This window comes from Camelina sativa, chromosome 9 (genome assembly GCF_030686135.1).
Source record: "Camelina sativa cultivar CO46 ecotype springtype chromosome 9, ASM3068613v1".
NCBI classification, from domain to species: domain Eukaryota; kingdom Viridiplantae; phylum Streptophyta; class Magnoliopsida; order Brassicales; family Brassicaceae; genus Camelina; species Camelina sativa.
The window spans coordinates 36618188-36638621 of record NC_141888.1 but is presented as its reverse complement, the minus strand read 5'-3'; the positions used below and the strand labels follow the sequence as shown (position 1 = coordinate 36638621).

Genomic DNA, 20434 nt, shown 5'->3' with positions numbered 1-20434 from the left:
TAACTCACTGCCATGTGTCCTTTAAGCCCATATTTAAGCCCAATATATATGGGCTTAGATAAATAAAATAAGCCTTTTTATTACGGGTTAAACCCGACCCGGGAGTTAACATCCAAGATTTTGTAAATACTCATCATAGGTCCGGGTTCTCCGAGTGAGTGAGCGAGTTCGAATAGTCTGACAAGGATGAAGCAATCAAGTGTCGTCGATCTGTTGCTGCTTCTGCTGACGATCGCTGTACTCGCGACGCCGGCGTTCTCCGATCTGGTTTTATCAAAAGTCGAACGTCGTGTAAGTCTCAATCACTCTCCCCCACACACAATATAACCTTCGATCTGGTTTTTTATGATTCACGAGGTTCCTGATCCAATAGCACGAACTTACATTTGATGATCTGTGCTTAACACTTGGAACCAGTTCTAAAGTTTTAAACTTTTTTTTTTGGTGATCTCGTTAGGATCGGATATAGAATTCTGATATTTTGTAATTTGTTATAGTGATTTCTATTTCGAAATTGTTGTGCAGATCGATGTGACTTCACAGTTTGCTCGTGTTACAAAGACCCTTAAGGTAACTTCCATGAGACTGTGCTTACGAATTCATATGTTGTGTAACTTGTGTTGCCGTATCTAAGCCCTCTTTTTCCAATTTGGTGTTTAGGTCGTTAATCCTGGCTCTGAATCAGTTTCTGAGTTTATGTTGATCTTCCCTAAGTTTCTTGGTAACAATTTGGCATATTTATCGGTGAAAACTAAACGTCCTGTGGCCAATCTCTCTGTTAAAAAAGCTGATCCGAAAGGAATACCGGATTCTATCAGTGTTTACTCAGTTGGATTACCCAAAACACTCAGTAAAGGTGATACTTTGACGCTAGAGGTTGTTGCTACATTCACCAATGTACTTCAGCCATTTCCGGAGAAGATTACTCAGGGTGAGATTCATCTTGTTATGCTCCAAGAAAGCTCACAGTATCTCTCTCCTTACACTGTTGAATCTCAGTCATTGTCTATCAAACTACCCAATGCTAGAATCGAATCTTACAGCAAATTGGAGAATACAAAGCTCCAGGGATCAGAGCTCAAATATGGCCCATACAAGAACCTCTCACCGTTTTCATACTCTCCAATTGTTGTACACTTTGAAAGCAAGGCTGCATTTTCCGTGGCTGAGAAGCTTGTGCGGGAGATAGAAGTGTCTCATTGGGGGAATGTGCAGGTCACTGAGCATTATAATGTTGTTCACCGAGGGGCTCAACTCAAGGGCGAGTTTTCAAGGTTAATACTCTTACTGAAGCTTTAATTGGCTATTCTAACTCACAAATTGGTTGCTTCATCATTCTCTTTATATTCCAACCGCAGGTTAGACTTTCAAGCCAGGCCTAATCCCCGAGGAGCATCTGCCTTTAGGCATTTACTTGCTAGATTACCTCCTAGAGCCCATTCCATTTATTACAGGGATGATATTGGAAATATCTCCACGTCTGAGATGCAAAGTGATTCGAAAAAGGTTGATATTTTGGATTTTGCGAGAATTAGTCTTACAAATATTACTGTTGTATGTGTTTTTCATTTTTTTGCTTGTTTGGTTGCAGACAGAGCTACTAATTGAGCCTAGGTTTCCCTTGTTTGGTGGGTGGAAAACTTTTTTCACGATAGGTTATGGTTTACCTCTTAGTGACTTCTTGTTTGCATCGGAAGGGAAGCGTTTCGTCAACATCTCCTTTGGCTCCCCTATGATTGACCTTGTCACTGAAAAACTAATTGTACAGGTTGGTGTTATAAACTTTCCACTTGAAGTGTTTTCCTTTCGTAGTTTGATTTTCATTAGCTTAGGAATGAGGTAGAAGCAAATTAATCAATGCAGCATGGATTGACCTGTGATACACCGATATTGAGTGACATTGAGTAAAAATTCTACTTGCGTGATGTTTTAGTTGTGTTTTCTTCTTCCATCGTAGGTTGTTTTACCCGAGGGGTCAAAGGATATATCAGTTACCACTCCGTTTGCTGTCAAGCAGTCTCGAGAGGTAACAGAGTCTTGGCTTTATTTGATCATGATATATCATCTGTCTAGTGATTATAAGTCTCCGTGTATTTCACTTCTATAAACTTACTGTTCTTTGCAGATCAAATATTCACACTTAGATATAGCTGGTAGACCAGTTGTTGTTCTCGAAAAAGACAACGTTGTCCTAGATCACAATCAGCATATCCAGGTAATGTAATACGTTAGAAATGCTGTCGTTCTAAATCCACAATATTCCAATGTTTAGTTGATCATGAGATTTGTTTTCTGTACAGGTTTACTATAAGTTCAGCAACATCAATCTACTGAGTGAGCCATTGATGCTGATCTCTGGATTTTTTGTTTTGTTCATCACTTGCATCATATACACACGGGCTGACTTCTCAATCTCCAAGTCCTCTCCTACATATTTAGCCAAACTCCAATGGGATGAGGTACATTGGAGCCTTTTTTTTTCAAGCATATTTTCTGCAATATACTGACATCTTGATTCTCTCAATGGTAAATATCAAAACATGGCTCCTTTTGTTTTTCAGGTCTTAGCAACACTCCAGGAAGTCCAAAGCATCATTCAAAAATGCTTAGCTGCACATGATAAGCTCGAAGCATCGCTGCGTGATCTCTCAAGAACCGGTGACATTCAAACCTGCAAAGCAGCCCGCAAATCCACTGACAGTTTACTGAAAGATCTTTCGAAAGAACTGAAGCCGTTGCAGGGTTTCTTACAGTCTTCCCCATCAGCTTCTCACATATCTCCAAAGGTCCCAAATTTAATTACACCTGTCTCACCTCTCTTAGTCTCTGCGCTGCTTAACAGTCTCTTATGTCAAACATTTTTCATTGATGCAGGTTGAAGAGCTAGTTGTGAAAGAGAAAGAACTTCAAGAGAAGTTGATGGCCAAGCATACCACTGTTGTGGAAGGGTACGAGAAGAAATCATCGGGACGTGATATCGAAAACCGGATCGCTTCTCAGCAGCAAAAGATCATAGCTTTGAGGCAAGAAATTGAAGATCTTCTAGAATTCATTGATGAGATCTAGAAAAGTTAAATGTAGCAAATCTTCTTAAGCTTAAAACCAGACTTTCGAATTCACTCCCATTAGAAAAATTTTGTACCTTAATGAGCAGTGTTTATCAACTTTGGATGACAGCTCAAGTTCCTCTGAGTTTAACAATGAATCAAATTATCTTAAAATCATTTACAAGAATGCATATAGGTCTAACCAATGTTGGAGAATATACCAGAGAAGTTTGGGATCTTATCAATGTGCCTCAAGGCGTTCTCAGCAATCTGTTTTGTCTTAAAATCAGCGTTTTGAAAGGCGTCAATAAGTGCTGCAGTTACGTTTTGTTCTTCTCCGACTTCTCTAGCTATTTCTTCAATTCGTAAGATCCTCTCTACCATCCACACAGCTCTAATCCTCAAATTCTCTGTTTGATTCTCCAAAAGAACGTTTAATATAGGCGTAATCCCGTCTGCTTCATCAATCAATCTCACTCCTTTCTCAACTTCTAAACCGTCTTCTAACAAAGTAGAAAGAGCTGCAAGTGCAGCTCCAACCACCTTCTCATTTTCATGGTCCAATAGATCAACCAACTTATCTACTGCTTGTCCTTCAACGAGACAAAAGCTTTCTCTCACTGAGCATATCCCTTGATGGATCTTGCAGATACCTAGAACAACAGGCGGCTTGCTCAGACATGAAAAGATTGATACACAGTAGTTGGGAGGAGGCAGTTCAGGTATCCTTGTTAGATTCTTGGATTCAAGTGAAAGATTCTCCAAAGCTATTGCAGAAGCCATCTGGATGTTGTCCTGACTGTTGGATTGAAGGAGCTCAAGGAAAAATAAAGTAAGATTGTTCTCACGGCAGAACGAAACGGCTTGAGTCTCCTTGGTGAGTGCAAAGGTGATGCGAGCAAGAATACTAACAAGTCTTTCGAGAAATGTTCTCTCGAACCGGATTCCCCTGATTTCTCCTTGGCGAATACCATTTATCTTGGAGATAATTTTCTCAAAAGCACCATCTTTTAACAATCTCGTCGTCAGAACCAAATCTCTCTCAGGAAGTTCAGCTAAAAGTCCAGCAGCTGCAGCTTGTTCCTCAGTGATGGTTGGTGTATTCTCTAATATGATCGAGACAAGGCTACCAAGCTGTCCAACAGTGCCACGCAACGCATTGGCTAGTTCCTCACTCATGTGTGGGGAAATGTTATGAAGAAGCTTGATAGAAGCTAAACGTAAATCATCATTCTCATGAATCTCAACGAACTGAACCAAGCTAATGATGGCAGCTGAGTTTCTGATAGCAGAAACAACATTAATAACCGAATTAGGACAGCTAGTGAGTCCAACAAGAACCGCCAACAGCTTTCCCTGGATTTCTGGACCAGTGTTGCTAGTTAGTTGTAGTAGATTTTCCACTATCTCCTCTGAAACAAGAGTTTGGTGATCAGGTCCAACAGGAACTTTGTAAAAGTCATAGCCAATGTTCACTATATTTGCAAGAATAGTGGCAGAGACTTCCTTAAGTCGAATTGGAAGCTGGTTTGGCCCAACATAAAACAGGTCTTTGATAAGCGGTGGTAGTATTCCTGTATCGATTAAGACTTTGGCACTCCCCTCAAACGTTGAGATGTTGTTGAGAGCTCGCAAAGCAGCTTCCCGTTGGCGCATGTTGCGAGTTCTCATAAGATCGATAAGAGAAGAACCCACAGTTTGAGCCACAATAACTCTCACCTCGTTATTTAAGGCAAGCTCCCCAAGGTAAGAAGCCATAGAGATTTTTGTTTCAGGTGAACCTGCATATCATATATAGCTATGATTCAGATACCTAACCAACTAAGAGATTCTATGTTTCCATTGTTACAGTTCCATCCCAACCAATCAGAGAAAAATGGTTTGGTAAACTCACCTTCAAGAAGCTTAGCAAGAAGAGGCTGTAGTCTACCATTGGAAGCCATCTCTCGAACATTATCCTCTGATACTTCCAAGTTTGTCAAAGTTCTATCAGCTTTCTCAACAGTTGAAACATTCTCTGAGTTGCTGCTTGTAAGACCAACCAACAATATGATTGCTCCACGAACTGATCCAATCTTCTCGCACAAGGACTCAGATTTGGATAGCTCAAACAAGACAGAAACAGCTGCTTCTCTCCCCTTTGATTGCTCTTGCGCTAGGAACTTGACTATTGTACGCACATTGTCTCCTTCAGCTACTATTGACTGCAACACAACACAACACACTAATAAGTTAACTAACAAAGGGATTAAGAGAAAAACACAGAGAGATAAAACAGAGACAAACCTTGCTCTCATCATCTCCCTCAACAACGACTTGAAGAGTTTGTAAAGCCTTATACCGCACTTCATGACTACTACTCTTTAACATATCAGTAATCAACCGAACGAGCTGAGGGTTGCGCACACGGTGCCTGATCTTACGAATGTTCCTACAAATATCTCGTACGTTCTTCAAAGCCAGCAGAATATTGGTCTCAGCATTTGCCAAGTAGAGTGACTGACGAGCAATATCTAGCTTCAAAGCATCGTTCCTAGCTCTCCACTCTTCGATTGTGTTACGCAAAGCTATACTCGGGCTTAGATCAGTGACACTCAGCTCCTTGGAAGTTATAGGACAAGACAGAGGCTGACCGTTATCGCGGCATTCCTTGAACCATATCTCAATAGCCTCACGCTCAAACGTTTGACCATTCTCTAAAGTGACGGGATCATGCATAACTTGCTTTGTCAATGGACATATAAAAGCTTCGTAGATATTATCAATCCCTGGCTCGAACTGAGAACTGTTATCTGATTGGCTTCCATCCCAACTTCCACTTCCGGCCATATTGATAAATAATTCCTTCTAACAGAAGAAGATGCCCCAACCCAATTACGTAATCAGTAACTGTTGGATTAAAAAGTGCTTAGTATACCAAATTAAGCTAAGTTCCGAGAAGAACAATGATTTAGCTGTTACTTAAATCAAAACTAAAAGCCGAAATTGAACAAATTTTTTTTTTCCAACACAATGATCAAAAATATTACTAAATTTAGAATCGCGGTAAAGAATAATTTTGTTTTTTCTTTCTCACGAGTGTATTAAGCATACGTACCAGTTTCAAACGAAAGAAGCCCTGAAGAATCAAGAAACCGATCTAAACCAAGAACAAAGAAGAACCTTGGTTTCTTCTTTTAGCTTGAGAAATTGAGAAACGACCATGTGGGTAATATACCAAATCTTTTAAGTGGAAAACGTGTGAAATCGAGTTACTTCCATGTACACCACATCAGGTCAACTGCTCATCATTTTCTCAAGCTTGAACCCGACAGAGATGATTTTTTGCCTGAAATCGAGTCAGGGGAAGAAAGATGGGAACTTAAAAAAAAAAAAAAAAAAAAGAGATTTAGTCAGTTAAGCAAAAGGACGGAAGAAGATACAAAAAAAAAAAAACACAGACACCGACAATAAAAAAACATAAAAAAATAGACATTTACCAAGAAAAAAAACGTTGATTAATGTACGTAATTGTGGAAGTAATGACAGAACACATGTGAACATGTAGACTTACCAAACTAATACGTTTTGGTGTCATTTTTAAATTACGTTTTAGTCAAAGTTCTTCCTTTTCGTTTTGATTTCCTTTTTTTTTTTTTTTTGTCATACACAGTTGTGAAATTTGTTTTATTCAGCAACATGCAATTTTTTAACGTAGGTTTTATGTATGATTGCAGTAACAAAATTAGAACAGACCTAAGTATATCCTAATATATATACATTTACAATCTTCAAAAACCATGGATCCAAATCCAATTTCCCCACCAAAAAAATAAAATAAAAGGGGAATTGCATTTCACAATAATGTTGCAAACTGGATATAGATATAGAGAGGCCCATTTGGGCCCAATTAAATCGAAAAGTCAGAAACGTTATCCCAAAACAATCCATACAGTATAAAACACGTGTATCAAAAAGCACGCACGAGTAAAACCGTGTCCACGTTTCGGTCAGCACGTACGAACTCACTCACTCGCACATGTGTAGTAGAAGAAGTGTGTAAACTAAAAAGTGTAAACCCAAAAAAAGAATGAATAGAAACGAAACGACGAGTTTAGCGAGAAGGCGAGAACGAGAGAGAGGATGGGTGAGGTAGCAGCAGCAGCTGATAGTAATAATAACACAATGACGAAGAAGAAGAAGAAGATAGGTAGGCCATCTCTACTCGATCTCCAGAAACGAGCTATTAAACAACAACAGCAACAATTGCTTCTTCAGAGAACAAAGCCCGATGTTAAAAAAGAAGAAGAAGAGCTTAGATCCGGTTTTAGAAACCCTAATTCCGGCGGCGCCGCCCGATCAAATCGCCGGAATTTTAATTCTGGAGATGAAGACGATGAGCGGAGAGACAAAAAGCATCGGCTTTTGCACGGATTGAATTCACACGATTCTTTTTCTGATTTCAAATCTGACGGCGGCGGAGATTTCAATACCGATGCTTCAATCACCCGCCGTCACGGATCTGACGATAATACGGTTAGTTATTAAAAAATATATATATTTTTGGGGAAAAAATCGAAGTTGGGAAAAGAAAAAAAAACAGTTAATTTAGGGTTTTGTATTTTTTGGTTGAGAATTTGGCGCGTTAATTGAGGTTCGTGTTGATGCTTAAATAAGGTTATTGAGTGATGAGTTTTGACTATTTCCTCTTTTTTTCTTTGTTGGTGGGAAATGGGAATTCATAATTTCAGCTTTTTCTGTATTTTTCTTTTTATTTTTTTTCTCCCTTTTTTATTTTTGGACGAGAAAAATCTTGGTGTTGTTGTTGGCTGATTTGATTTGAGTTTCTTCTTTCTTTCAGAATATATAATATTTTATTCTTTTTGATTTTAGTATTAATTCATAGTTATCACAAAACAAAAAAAAAAAATTAAAGACGGTTCTGCACTGAAGAGACAATCATGTCTGAAGACAAGTTCTCTCACTTTGTCTTTTACTACTCTACTGATAGTTTCTTTAAAAAAAAATTGTACTTTCACGACGGACATGAAAGTTGTCATAAATACAGACATCTGTTTTATTGTGTTTAGGATCTGTTTTTATTTATTTTAACATGAGGTTGATGATAGATATACTCTGTTTTTGTATTCCTGCAGGGAGAAAAGGCTTCGAAAGCGACACACATTCTCTTAAGTATTTATAATTTCCTATTTTTTCTCATGTTTTATGAAAAGGCAGAAACCTGTGTAATTTGTTTGTACTAATTAATTAATTTAAATAAAATTGTGGTATTTAACTTGTGGACAGGAGGAGGAGGGTCACTTGTGGAGTCGTATGGCCCCTCTTCTACACCTTTGCCTGACAAAAAGTTGCTCTTGTTCATCCTGGATAGAGTTCAAAAGTATGTTCTCCATTTTTTTCTGGCTTCCTTCTCTACTGTTGTGATTTAATTCTGGGTTTCGTTTTTTTGATTGATGTTCTTTTACAAATACTTGTAGGAAGGATACATATGGAGTGTACTCTGACCCAGTTGATACTGAGGAGGTGAATTGTTTCTTTATTGTTTAAGCTTGTTGATGTTGAAACATTTTCTCTTGCATTTATCTTACTTGTGAAAGTTTGTTTACAGCTTCCTGATTATCATGAGATTATCAAGAATCCGATGGATTTCAGCACATTGCGAAAGAAATTAGAATCCGGTTCATACTCCACCTTAGAACAATTTGAGGCAAGTCTCGTAATTGAACCTTTGTACATTGCTTCTCACTGCACTATCAGTTGGCTGTGTATAATTACATCTCTGCTCTGTTTTTTTCTAAAGCGGAGTTTTCATCTTTCATAGTTTTGATTCTTCATATTGTTTAGTCTCGTGCAATAGTTTCTCTGGTAGCTGCAACATCTGTGTTTGCCGACAAGCGTTCAAGGGTTTCTTAGTCTTACTACTAAACTATCTGACATTTTGATAGCCACAGTGTGACTTTGTAACCATGAGATGGTGCAAATATACTGTTAAAAGTTAAAAACTGGTTGTGTCTGAAACTATTGTTTATTGTCAGGAGTAAATCTCTCTGATACTACTCTCATTTTGATGCAGCAAGACGTGTTTTTAATATGTACAAATGCGATGGAGTACAATTCTGCAGACACAGTATACTTCCGACAGGTTTGTCTTGGCTTATATAAATTTGCTAATTTGCTTCCGTTTGTTTCTCTGATAGTATATCTATGGGTGTGTAACAGGCACGAGCTATGCTTGAGTTGGCTAAAAAGGACTTCGGAAATTTGAGACAAGAAAGTGATGGAGAAGAACAAGTGTCACTGTCACAACAACAACAGCCTAAAGTGGTCAAAAGAGGCCGTCCTCCAGGCTCAGGCCTTAAGAAACAGCTTGAGCAATCTTTGATTAACCGCAGCACGACTTCTGAAATTTCAGCTGATGCAGCTGGAGATAGCTCTAGATTATCCGGTTCTTACAATCTAAGGAAAAATCCTCCTTATGGATTCCGTCAAGCAGAAAGTTGCGTTAGAATCAACCATAGTAATGAGAATCAAAATGGCTTCTTGATAGATTGGGATAAGGAGTTTCCACGTAAAGATCTTCCTTTTCTAATACTACCTTCTTCAGACTCTCACTTTGCCTATACTTTTTGTTGACATAAACTCTTTTTCTGTAGCTTCTGTTGTGAAGGCCGTGAATAAGTATGGGATGAAAAACGTCGATGAGAACAGGCGAGATACCTACAACCAGATCTCTACTTCCTTGCAAGAAGCTTCGCTTTTTACAATGCTTGAAGATGATTTAAAACAGTTAACTCCTGTACGTGTTACCTACTTTTATAAAAAAGTCTCCTTTGTTTTAAGAAACGAAGAATCTGACCATGTGTTTTCTTATTTGATCAGGTTGGGTTGAGAACTGAATATGGATACGCTAGGAGTCTAGTACGATATGCAGCAAAACTTGGTCCTGTTGCTTGGAGATTTGCCGACAAAAGAATTCAAACAATATTACCAACTGGAACCGAGTTTGGTCCTGGGTGGGTTGGGGAGAACCCAGAAGCTCCTTCTGAGAGTACTCCTCAACAGCAAATCTTAGTGTCCGGAAAGCAAAAGTGTTCAAGTGACTTTGCGTCTGATGATCATCGTCATCCAAGCAGAATCATGTCTCCCACAACCTCTGTCTCAAGCTCCATCATAGGAAACAGACATTCTTCTCATGAGAGCAAAGAGTCTAAACCAGCTGCTCACGTATTGAATCAAGAAACCAAGAGCAATGGTCTAGTCCATAGTTTAAGCGGATTTAACAACAAACCAAACCAGATGCTGGATACAGATGTCTCGCAACAAGGCTTGTCTCCGAACATAAAACAGGAGTTTCAGCAGTTGCCACCGGACCTTAACGATAGGCTCCTCTCACCAAACTCACCGGGCTCTAACAATCAAGCAGGTTCATCGCAGCATCCGGATTTGGCGTTACAACTCTAGGTAATATCTACTAATCTTGAAAGCTTTACTGATAGGAGAAAGAAGAAGAGGCTGAGAGGCTTGTGATTCTTGGTACAAGGTTGAAAATATAGGGGAAGTCTATGTACAGATTGTTGCAACTTTCAGATTTTTTTTTTAGGGTAAACAAGACAACCGATAAGAGAACTCACAAGATGTATGAATATATACAATTAGTACAATTTTTTAGTCCATCAAATTAGAGTTATGAATGTGCATTTGACTATTGGTTTCATCCTTATGAAAGGATTGCACGTCATGTACGTTTGGTTTGGTCTTGTGGATCTGCATAAGTGATAATAACAAGAAGATTATATCCCCTTGAATAACTTGTTGTATTCATTGGTGCAAACACACACAAACAGAAATAACAAATTCTTGTTCACAGAAAACTGAAACAATAATATTAAGCATTGATATAGTAATATCCACAAGACCAAACAAGCTCTGTCGTCGTTGATCAATTTAGACATAGACAGTAGCAGAACACAAAACCTCAACCGGAACACGACCAGAGGGAACATGATCAACTACGGTCACAGCTTCTGATTCAATAGTTCCCCAAATTTCACCTTCCTCCTCACGTCTTTCCAACGAAATCTCGGTACACCAAACATCCCACCAAACATCAAAGGTAGCCCTGACAGAGGAGACCACAATGTTGACACCAAAACTGCTCAGCTTACTGACACACTTTTCGTTTGCAAAGGAGCGGAAGGAGGCCGAGCTAGGAAACTTCAACCGTAGAGCCTTCAAGCCTTTCACTTCCTTCCACTCCATTTCCTCAGAGTCACGCCAAACTAAACTCCCGAACTTATCACAACTGTACAACACTTTCTCAATCACACAATAATAACTTTGAGTCTCTGACTTCTTCTTTCTTCCCCATTTACCTTCACGTGGAGAGTAGTAGAAGCTTCCGTCCCAAAGACTCACAGCGTAAACCTTCTCATCCATCACTAGGGTCTCACGGATCAGATTATCACCTTCATTCCGATCAGGCATTGGCACCAAAGCATCCCAAGTTTGAGTCTTTGGATCAAATACCTCTGCCCAGTTCGAACAATCAAAGCTCTCGCATCCTCCAAACACATATATCTTCCCACCTACGACGCCAACGGCTGCGGAAGCTCGAGCTACTCCCATAGAAGGGGCGTGGCGCCACGTGTTAGTCCGACAATCCAGAAGCAAGACATCAGACGTTCTACTGTCGTTTGTTAATCCACCGATGACATAAATCCCCCAATCCAGAGCCACGAAAGAAGACAGCTCAGGAAGCTGAGTTGGGAAAGAAAGGACAGGGACCAGATCCTCTGCTGCGGCGTTTTCTTGGCAGGTCTTGGTATATTCTCGTCGGAGGATAAACCAACGAGAGGTTGGGTAGGTCTTGGTGCTTAAACATACGTAGTGGCACTCGTCGGTACGACCTAATAACGATCGTGTCTTGTAAAGCTCAGGGGAGATTACGAGAGAGCGGTATCTTTTGGAGACTAGAGATAAGGCTAAGTGGTCCAATCTCGAAACTCGAGCAAGGCAGCTCAAAGTCAATGGATCTGGCAACGACGTTAATGGAAACGACAATGGAGAAGTTTCCTCGTTGGCCGATGGCTCGTCTACGACGGAAGTGGACATCTTCGTTCGATGTTTTTGATTGATGAGGTCCAAATCTGTTTGGTTTTCTTCTTAAACAAGTTTTATTTTTGAGTATTTTAATGAGAGGAGTGGAAGCCCATTTGCCAATTTGGTTATCAAAATTATTCAAATATACTACTTATCAAATGTTTCTACTCTAGGTATAGTTTTAGTTTGTTGAATTATATGGATTATATTAATAGAGATAAGTTTATCAAACTCCACCAACATAATGCATTTATATTATAAAATTTAACCAACAAAAAAAGAGGCATTTATAGTGTTTGTTGTGGTAATACATATTCAAAGTCAAAAAAGTAATTAAGTGAACAATGTTTATTGTGAGTGTTTTTTTTTTTTTTTTTTTTTTTGTAAATGATGTTTATTGTGAGTGTTAATATGTAAAAAAATTTGAACACTCGAATTTTTTTTTTTTTGTTTAAATTTATGAGAAACCGTGTCTCTTAAGTCTTAAATAGTCTTACATCTTATACGTTACATATATTAGTTCAAATTCCAACGGAAAACAAACGTTTGAATATATAAACAAAAAAAGACAACAGAAGAAATGGAAGAAACGACGCGCAGTTCCAAAATTAGGATCTCATTGGCTCCTTTAATTTCGCTTCCGTTGCCCTCAAAATATTTTCACAGTTGCTAGCTGATCTCACCACTCTTTTTAATAATTTCTCTCAAAGAGAAGAGTAAAAAAGCCTGTTTCTTCCTCTTTAGTATATATAAAGAAACCATTTTTCACCATTCATAATGCCATTTCTATAAATTTAGTTCTCTCCTATTCAGATTCTTCCTAAGGAATCATTTACTGATCATTTTGTTTTCTTGAATTATAGAGAAAGAAAGAGAAAGACTCTCTGATCTCTCTCTTTCTCTCTTTCCCATTTTATAATCCAAGAAACAAATCTTAGGTCACGTTCTTTCTTTTTCTTTCTTGTTATTACAAGAATCCTAGGGTTTTTTTTTTTTGAACTTTTGGTTCTGTTTCGTGTGTGAGGGTTCTCCGGGAGCTAGGTTTGATGATAATGTTGGACATCATCTCAAACCAGCTCCTTCTCTGAATCCATTTCGTCCACCATTGTTGTTGTATTTACGTTCATCAATACCCATCATATCACCAGTTTATTTATTTAACAAAAAAAAATAAAAAAATGATGAGGTGTTTCTCTTGTCTCACCACCCAAACCAAGGACATGAAAATCAACATTGATACCCTTTCCGCCTTAACCGATTATTCCTCAGGTTTTGAAATTGCTTTTTTCTCTGTTTTCATTTTGGACCTCTCCAGGTTTTTTTTTGTTTTCCCTACTCATTTGTGATTCTCTTGCATGCAGTTAAGACAAGAAGCGATTCAAGAGGAACAGGGTCTAAATCTGGCATTTTAGGTTAGAACAATTCTGATGACTATTTAAAGACATTCTTTGAAATGTTGATGATAACATATTCATGTTTTTGAATTTTTGGGTTTTGGCCAGTTAATGGGAAAGTGAATAGCGATAAACCGGGTGGTGGCGCTCGGAGTTTCACGTTCAAGGAGTTAGCTGCCGCCACTAAGAATTTTCGGGAGGCGAATATGATCGGAAAAGGAGGCTTTGGGAGTGTTTACAGGGGACGTTTAGATTCAGGACAAGTGAGTAAACAAACTCACGAACTCTGTCTTCAATCATAAGTTTTTTTTTTACAGGAAATCTGAAAATGTTATAAGAAATCTGATGGGAATATTGATTGAGTAGGTGGTGGCGATCAAGCAGTTAAACCCGGGTGGACATCAAGGGAATCAAGAATTCATAGTGGAGGTCTGTATGCTCAGCGTCTTCTATCATCCAAATCTAGTAACTTTAATCGGTTACTGCACTTCTGGTGCTCAGAGACTTCTCGTTTATGAATACATGCCAATGGGTAGCTTAGAAGATCATCTTTTTGGTAACGCATATATCTTTTCCAAATCCCCCCACCAAATTGAAAGAGTTCTCATCTTTTTGTTACTAATAAAGAAACCTCTCTTGTTGTTTGTTTGAATTAAGATCTTGAGCCTGATCAGACTCCGCTAAGTTGGAACACTCGGATGAAGATCGCGGTAGGTGCAGCTAGAGGGATTGAGTATCTTCACTGTAAAATAAGCCCATCCGTGATTTACCGAGATTTGAAATCAGCAAACATTTTGTTAGATAAAGACTTTAGCGTCAAGCTTTCTGATTTTGGACTCGCCAAGGTTGGTCCTGTGGGAAACAGGACACATGTGTCGACTCGGATCATGGGTACTTACGGATACTGTGCTCCAGAATACGCAATGAGTGGAAGATTGACCATTAAATCGGATATCTATAGCTTCGGTGTAGTGTTGCTTGAGCTGATCTCCGGTAGGAAAGCTATTGATTTGAGTAAACCAAACGGAGAGCAGTACCTTGTTACGTGGGTAAGTAGTAATCCAAACAATTGAAAAACCAGATTTTTACCGCAACTCAAAAATCTTGTCTTACCGTCGTGTGTTTCTTGTTATGTGTTTTGATATATGCAGGCGCGACCATACCTCAAGGACCCTAAGAAATTTGGACAACTAGTTGATCCCTTGCTACGGGGAAAGTACTCGAAGAGGTGTCTTAGCTACGCGATTGCTATAACCGAGATGTGCCTTAAGGAAGAAGCGAATTACCGACCGAAAATAGGAGATGTGGTTGTAGCATTTGAGTACATAGCCGCTCAGAGCAAATCTCATGAAACTCGAAGAGCGGCCCGCAAGTCTACGGACTCTAACCAGTCAAGAGGGGAAACAACAAAACAGAGTTACTAAATTTTAAGAGTCATTTAAGTGAAACCTCTGCTAGAAACAGAAGGTTCCTTCCTGATAAGGCCGCTATATGTTTGTGCTTTTTTCCAGGGTTTTTTTTTGTTTTAGTCAGCTTTTTCAATGGGATTTGGTCGGATGAACCGATGAAGAGAGTTTTATTTTGTTTTGGGCTTGATGAAGTAAATGGTGCTTTGTAAAAAACTGAACTCTTACGTTCAAAAATATATATAGGTACATCATACATACAAATATTATTGGTGGGTCGTTAATACGCACACATACATGTTTTACGCTTTTGACTTTTTTTCTCAAGTATTTTTAGTTTCCTTTATAATTTTTTCCCTAATTTGTATGAGTACACAATTAATAATTTTTCAAGTGAGTTAGATTTGTTTACCAAAAGAGAACCGTATATTATATTTAAATACAATAATTTTCTAAATATATGTTCAAATTTAAAAAAGGATTTCAGAGAGTATGTTAAGAATGTGACATACAAGATACAGATAATATAGTCAAGCACGAAGTCGTTTGATTTTTTCTTACAAAGAGGAGAAAATTAAATCTAAAATGCAATTAGGTGGTGACTCTACGCGGACGTCGAACATATAGTTTATGTCAACTTGCATTACATTCTAATTAGTCCGATTTACACATAGTCGCATACTAATTAACATCTAGAAGAAGAATAAAATAACATCTCCCCACGTTTTCTACGTGATCTCTTCAGAAGATAAGTTTAAAGAAAGGAAAATATAATTAAAAGTGTTATAAACCGGATAATAACAGTTGTGATTATCCATCACATTACTTCTACATTAAGTAACTTTAATCTTATCCATTTATATCACTTATCTATTAGTGATGTTTATCTCATCCTTTACTTCTTCTTCAAGTTTCTTAAGTAGTAAGAAAGTGTATTTCTCATTCCTATATATAAGTGAGATCATTGCTGTAATAGAGAAGAACATAACAATAAGAGAGAAGAAGTTATCACTTCATCACTTTACTTACCTTTCGTCTCGCTCTTTATTATAGTGTTGTATATTACATACACATATATACATATATAATATAATATTTTATAGATTTGCGTTATATTTTATAACACGTTATCAGCACGATGTCTTTACTGCTGAAGCTTTTATGAGATAAGTAAGTTTTTATTGTTTCAATTATGTTTATAGAACACAAATATTATAGACATCGTGAAATTATGTTTTTTTCCGGATTGATCGTCATAAGTTGTAGGTATTGCCTCCTTTACGATCAAATCTATAGCTAAATTATATCTGGATAGATCGTTAGATATATAGTAGGCTCTGCCTCCTTCACGATCAAATAAAAGCTATTTCTTTTTCGGATAGATAGATCGTTATATATGGTAGGTTTTGCCTCCTTTTTGATCATACATAGAGCTATATAATTTTTGGATGGATCATTTTATATGGTAGGCTTTGCCTCCTTCTAGATCTAACAAGATACTATGTCTTTTCCAGAAAAATTGTTAAAAATGGCAGGCTATGCCTCCTATATGATTAAATATAAAGACTATGTCATTTTCTGGATTGATCGTTATAAGTGGTAGGTTTTACCTCCTTTGCGATCAAATATATAGTTATGTTTTATCTGAATTGATCGTTTGATATATGGTAGGCTCTGCCTCCTTCACGATCAAATAAAAGCTATGTCTTTTACAGACAGATAGATCGTTATATATGGTAGGCTCTACCTCCTTTACGATCATATATAAAGTTATATAATATTTGGATTGATCATTTGATATGGTAGGTTTTGCCCCTCCATCACGATCTAACAAATGGCTATGTCCTTTCCGGAAAGATCGGTTTTGCCTTTTATATGATCAAATAAAAGGTTTATCTTTTCCGGATTGATCGTTATATATATAGAGGTTCTGCCTCATTCATGATCAAATAAAAGATTTTGTCTTTTCCGGATTGATCGTTATACATATAGAGGTTCTACCTCATTCATGATCAAATAAAAAGCTTTGTCTTTTTCAGATTGATCGTTATATATGATAGGCTCTGCCTATTCTACGATCAAAGAAAAGCTATGTCTATTGAGTTCTTATATATAAGGCTATAGCTCTTATTTTATTTTCTGAATTTATGTGTTTGTTTATTTAATTCCGTTTATTAGTAAAGAATAACTATATGTGTTATATGAGATTTAAAGACAATGAAATTTCTTTAAAATCAAAAATATATTTCTCTTATGAGAATATATGAAGCACATGTTAGTATATCCTAGACAGTGCAAACATAATTGGAAGGTCTAGATGAGTTAGTCTCTCGACTTTCAAAGACATCATATTCATAATTATCGATGTCTAGTGTTCTCCAAAGTCTCAAAAAAACTCATGGAGTTTTAAAGACATTTTTTTTTCTTAATGAAATTATTATGTTGAGACTATATATAAATATGGTATCCCAAGATCGGCCATATTGGAGACACACATGTATATGATTATATCATACAAAAAAAAGATGGCAAAATAATAGTAAATATGAAATTCTTTTATGCTTTAATTATAACATTACCGGTCAAGTCATCCCGGTCAATCAATGATATTAAAAATCATTGAGCATTTGTTCAGAGGAACAAAAGTTTTTTCAAAAGTATTGCATGTCCCAGTTCACATTTCATGAAGTTGTAAGCAGTGCACTTCATTCATATTTCAGGTAACATCTAATTTATGTTGAATTTATTTGAGTTTATTTAAATTCATCTAAATTTCTATTTATTGTTTATGGAGTCGATGGTTATATACCTCCTCCTTAATTCTATAGTAGGCTATGCCTCCAGAATCATATAGTGTTGGCCCATTCACCATCTCTTTGGATTAACAAGCTCATTGTATACATATGATGGTTTGATTTCCTTAATAAATCTCCAAATTAAACCCCAAATATAACCGATCTAAAAATAAGATTCGGTCAAAGGTGAATAGACATAAAAGTCATCATCTTGAGAGGGGTAATACTAATCTCACATCTTATAAGAATCTAAGATAATAGACATAACCGAAATTGGTATGTTATTGATCCTAAAGTGGGATTCGGTACGAGATGAGTAAACTCCAAGAGTTATCATCTAGAGGGGGAGAATTAAAGGAATCCCACATCGACAATAAGTTGATAAACTTTGGTGAATTTGACACCCCAGAGCGATATAACTCTAGTGAAGTTATATCCTATGGTTTATCACATATATATGTCGTATGTGATAAAGTGGAGCATCCATGATGTTCACTCTTGAAATGAGCTATAATGAATCGTTCATAGCGCAACCCCAAGAGATTGCAAAATGGTTCTTGGTGATTTAATCTCTATTTCAAAACATGGAACATGCAGTTTTTCATGTAGTCAATATTATATATGAGGCCACCATTTTATAAAGAAATATTTCTCCCATGTTATGTATTCATGGTTGGAGATCAAATATTTCTCATTTTGAATCTTATGGGTGTGTGATATATATTATAAAATGCTCCTCCACACCACATAAAAATATCATCCACAGAGGATGAGATATATAGATGCGGGAGATGAGTCTCCTCTCTAATAATGTTAAAGCCATCTTATGAGAGATGTGCTTATTGCAAGATTTGCATATCATCATGTTAGATGATAAAGTTCTCCATCATTATGGGAGAATCATCGAATAATTTTGGATCTTTGAACAAATGAATATGAACTTGAAAGTTCAAAAGTTCAAAAGACCACTATTCAAAATTTATATTGCAAATCAAATGCAAAAAGCTGATGGATGAGATTTCATATAATTATTGATCCTTACATAAATGAATATGAACTTGTAGTTCTGAGAAATCTCACATCCCAGCTAAAAATTCTCCAATAAAATATGTCTCTGATGGATGACATACTAAGTCTATGACACATAAGAAACGTGATAGACTACTTTGGTTCCTAAGATAAATAAAATCCTCGAAAAGAGAAATGAGCAAATTAAAAAGAGGTTTATACTCTCAAAAGAGGAGCAAATGAACTCTTAAAGAAGAGTAGATAGACTCTTAAAGAAGAGCCAATAGACTCCCTGAGAGGAGCATATAGACTCCTAAAAAGGAGCAAGATACTTCTCGAGAAGAGTAGAGAAACCGATTGATATGGTTAATAACGAAATCAGGTACCTGTATAAAATCGTTTATATAATGATTAAAGAGATCTCGATTAACCATATCATTACGGGAAATATGGAACCAAAGGCATACATGTCGACAATAAAATGATATAGCGCAAATGTGATTAATGAGGATCATAAATATCCGCTTTGTGAGCGTATAGAGATATATATTGGCCAATAAAAGAGGTAATCAAGTCTATATTAAACTCGTATGAAAGACGAGTAATTTTTGGACTAATGGTCCAAGCATCACAAGGGTATAATGATATATAACAAAATGGTGTGTCGCGCCATGTTTTGTTAAAATACCCTATCAAACAAAATGGATGCTATATGAATGACTTGAAATATGCCTTATGGGATGCTTGAAGAGCTTATCCTGAAAAATATATGATATCATAATTATGTTTTCGAAAACTCATAACAATGATGATTTTAAACATCATCAAAACTCTTAAAGAGTTACTTGGAATAAAATATCTTGGAAAGACAAATATGTCTCCAGATATTCCAAACTAAACATCTATCAAAATAGATGTTATACTAATCACTTCTAAAGGAAGTCAAATATATATATATATATATAGTTATATAAGATCATATATAAATGCTGACGAGCATTTATATATCTTATGAATTGTACATAGCATTTTCTACTAATCTCTTTGCAGCATATAACTCATTCTCTATGAGTATATTTTGAGTATGAGTTAAAATGTATCTTCTATTGCAAAGGTGTGATTAACTTGGGCTTAATATATTTTGGAACCCCCAAGTTTGGTTTAGTTGGTTTTGCAGATGGAAGATCTATATCGGATCAATATAAAGATAAATCGCAAAAAACAACGACTTCGCGACGTTTCAGTGATAGACTTTGGCCGTCGCTTGTTCAAGTCATGCCAAAATAATTGTGCTTCATATGCCGTATCGAGAATCCCTAATGGCTCGGATGATGCCCGAACGTCAACCAATAGTTTTCTACCTAAGATTGGAGCCTCGTAACATGTTGGCGAAGAAATTCAAACAGAGGGTTTGATCGGCATCAACTAGTTAATGCTTGTTGAAGACTTTGTTGCATATGTCGCCCAAATCAAAGGAAGCTACACCAAGAACGACAAAACAAGAATTCCTCTCTTACACTCAAGAATTTGAGAAGAATAGAAAAGTTGATAGCCCGTCCATCAACTCAAGTAACAATGTAGCAGAGTTACTTACAAAGGTGCTTCCGACTACATCATTCAGAATGCATCTTCAGAGATCAAAATGCATCTTTTGAAGATGATACTTCCAGGGGGAGAATATGATG

General features: G+C 37.0%; 4 protein-coding genes and 1 pseudogene across 7 annotated transcripts; 3 read left to right on the top strand and 2 right to left on the bottom strand.

Moving 5' to 3' along the window:
• The first annotated feature begins 105 nt into the window (after positions 1-105).
• On the top strand, positions 106-3224 carry LOC109124731 (dolichyl-diphosphooligosaccharide--protein glycosyltransferase subunit 1A). The gene is made up of 10 exons (XM_010430395.3): positions 106-291; positions 526-570; positions 661-1274; positions 1359-1506; positions 1592-1768; positions 1958-2026; positions 2126-2215; positions 2301-2459; positions 2562-2786; positions 2875-3224. Exons 1-10 carry the CDS (start codon positions 187-189, stop codon positions 3064-3066), a joined length of 1824 nt encoding a protein of 607 aa, XP_010428697.1. The 5' UTR covers positions 106-186; the 3' UTR covers positions 3067-3224.
• LOC104713304 (U-box domain-containing protein 43) lies at positions 3091-6561 on the bottom strand. 3 transcript variants are annotated; one of them, XM_010430396.3, is made up of 5 exons: positions 6145-6561; positions 5334-5936; positions 4942-5251; positions 3269-4828; positions 3091-3188 (listed from the first exon to the last, which is right to left on the bottom strand). In XM_010430396.3, exons 2-5 carry the CDS (start codon positions 5874-5876, stop codon positions 3097-3099), a joined length of 2505 nt encoding a protein of 834 aa, XP_010428698.2. In that variant the 5' UTR covers positions 5877-5936; positions 6145-6561; the 3' UTR covers positions 3091-3096. The 3 variants fall into 3 exon arrangements, with proteins under 3 accessions (XP_010428698.2, XP_010428699.2, XP_087322935.1); XM_010430397.3 differs by having other exon boundaries at positions 5334-5894; positions 6145-6559; XM_087466809.1 differs by having other exon boundaries at positions 3109-4828.
• A 506-nt stretch (positions 6562-7067) lies between these two features.
• Positions 7068-10752, top strand: LOC104713302 (uncharacterized). 2 transcript variants are annotated; one of them, XM_010430393.3, is made up of 9 exons: positions 7068-7562; positions 8183-8219; positions 8334-8427; positions 8525-8570; positions 8656-8754; positions 9121-9189; positions 9267-9615; positions 9701-9843; positions 9927-10752. In XM_010430393.3, exons 1-9 carry the CDS (start codon positions 7170-7172, stop codon positions 10506-10508), a joined length of 1812 nt encoding a protein of 603 aa, XP_010428695.1. In that variant the 5' UTR covers positions 7068-7169; the 3' UTR covers positions 10509-10752. The 2 variants fall into 2 exon arrangements, with proteins under 2 accessions (XP_010428695.1, XP_010428696.1); XM_010430394.3 differs by having other exon boundaries at positions 7107-7562; positions 8337-8427.
• A 66-nt stretch (positions 10753-10818) lies between these two features.
• On the bottom strand, positions 10819-12190 carry LOC104715856 (F-box/kelch-repeat protein At4g39560 pseudogene; annotated as a pseudogene).
• A 637-nt stretch (positions 12191-12827) lies between these two features.
• LOC104713301 (putative serine/threonine-protein kinase PBL22) lies at positions 12828-15210 on the top strand. The gene is made up of 6 exons (XM_010430392.2): positions 12828-13415; positions 13508-13558; positions 13649-13803; positions 13907-14096; positions 14198-14589; positions 14692-15210. The coding sequence occupies exons 1-6, from the start codon at positions 13325-13327 to the stop codon at positions 14962-14964; spliced, it is 1152 nt and encodes a 383-aa protein (XP_010428694.1). The 5' UTR covers positions 12828-13324; the 3' UTR covers positions 14965-15210.
• The last annotated feature ends 5224 nt before the right edge of the window (positions 15211-20434 follow it).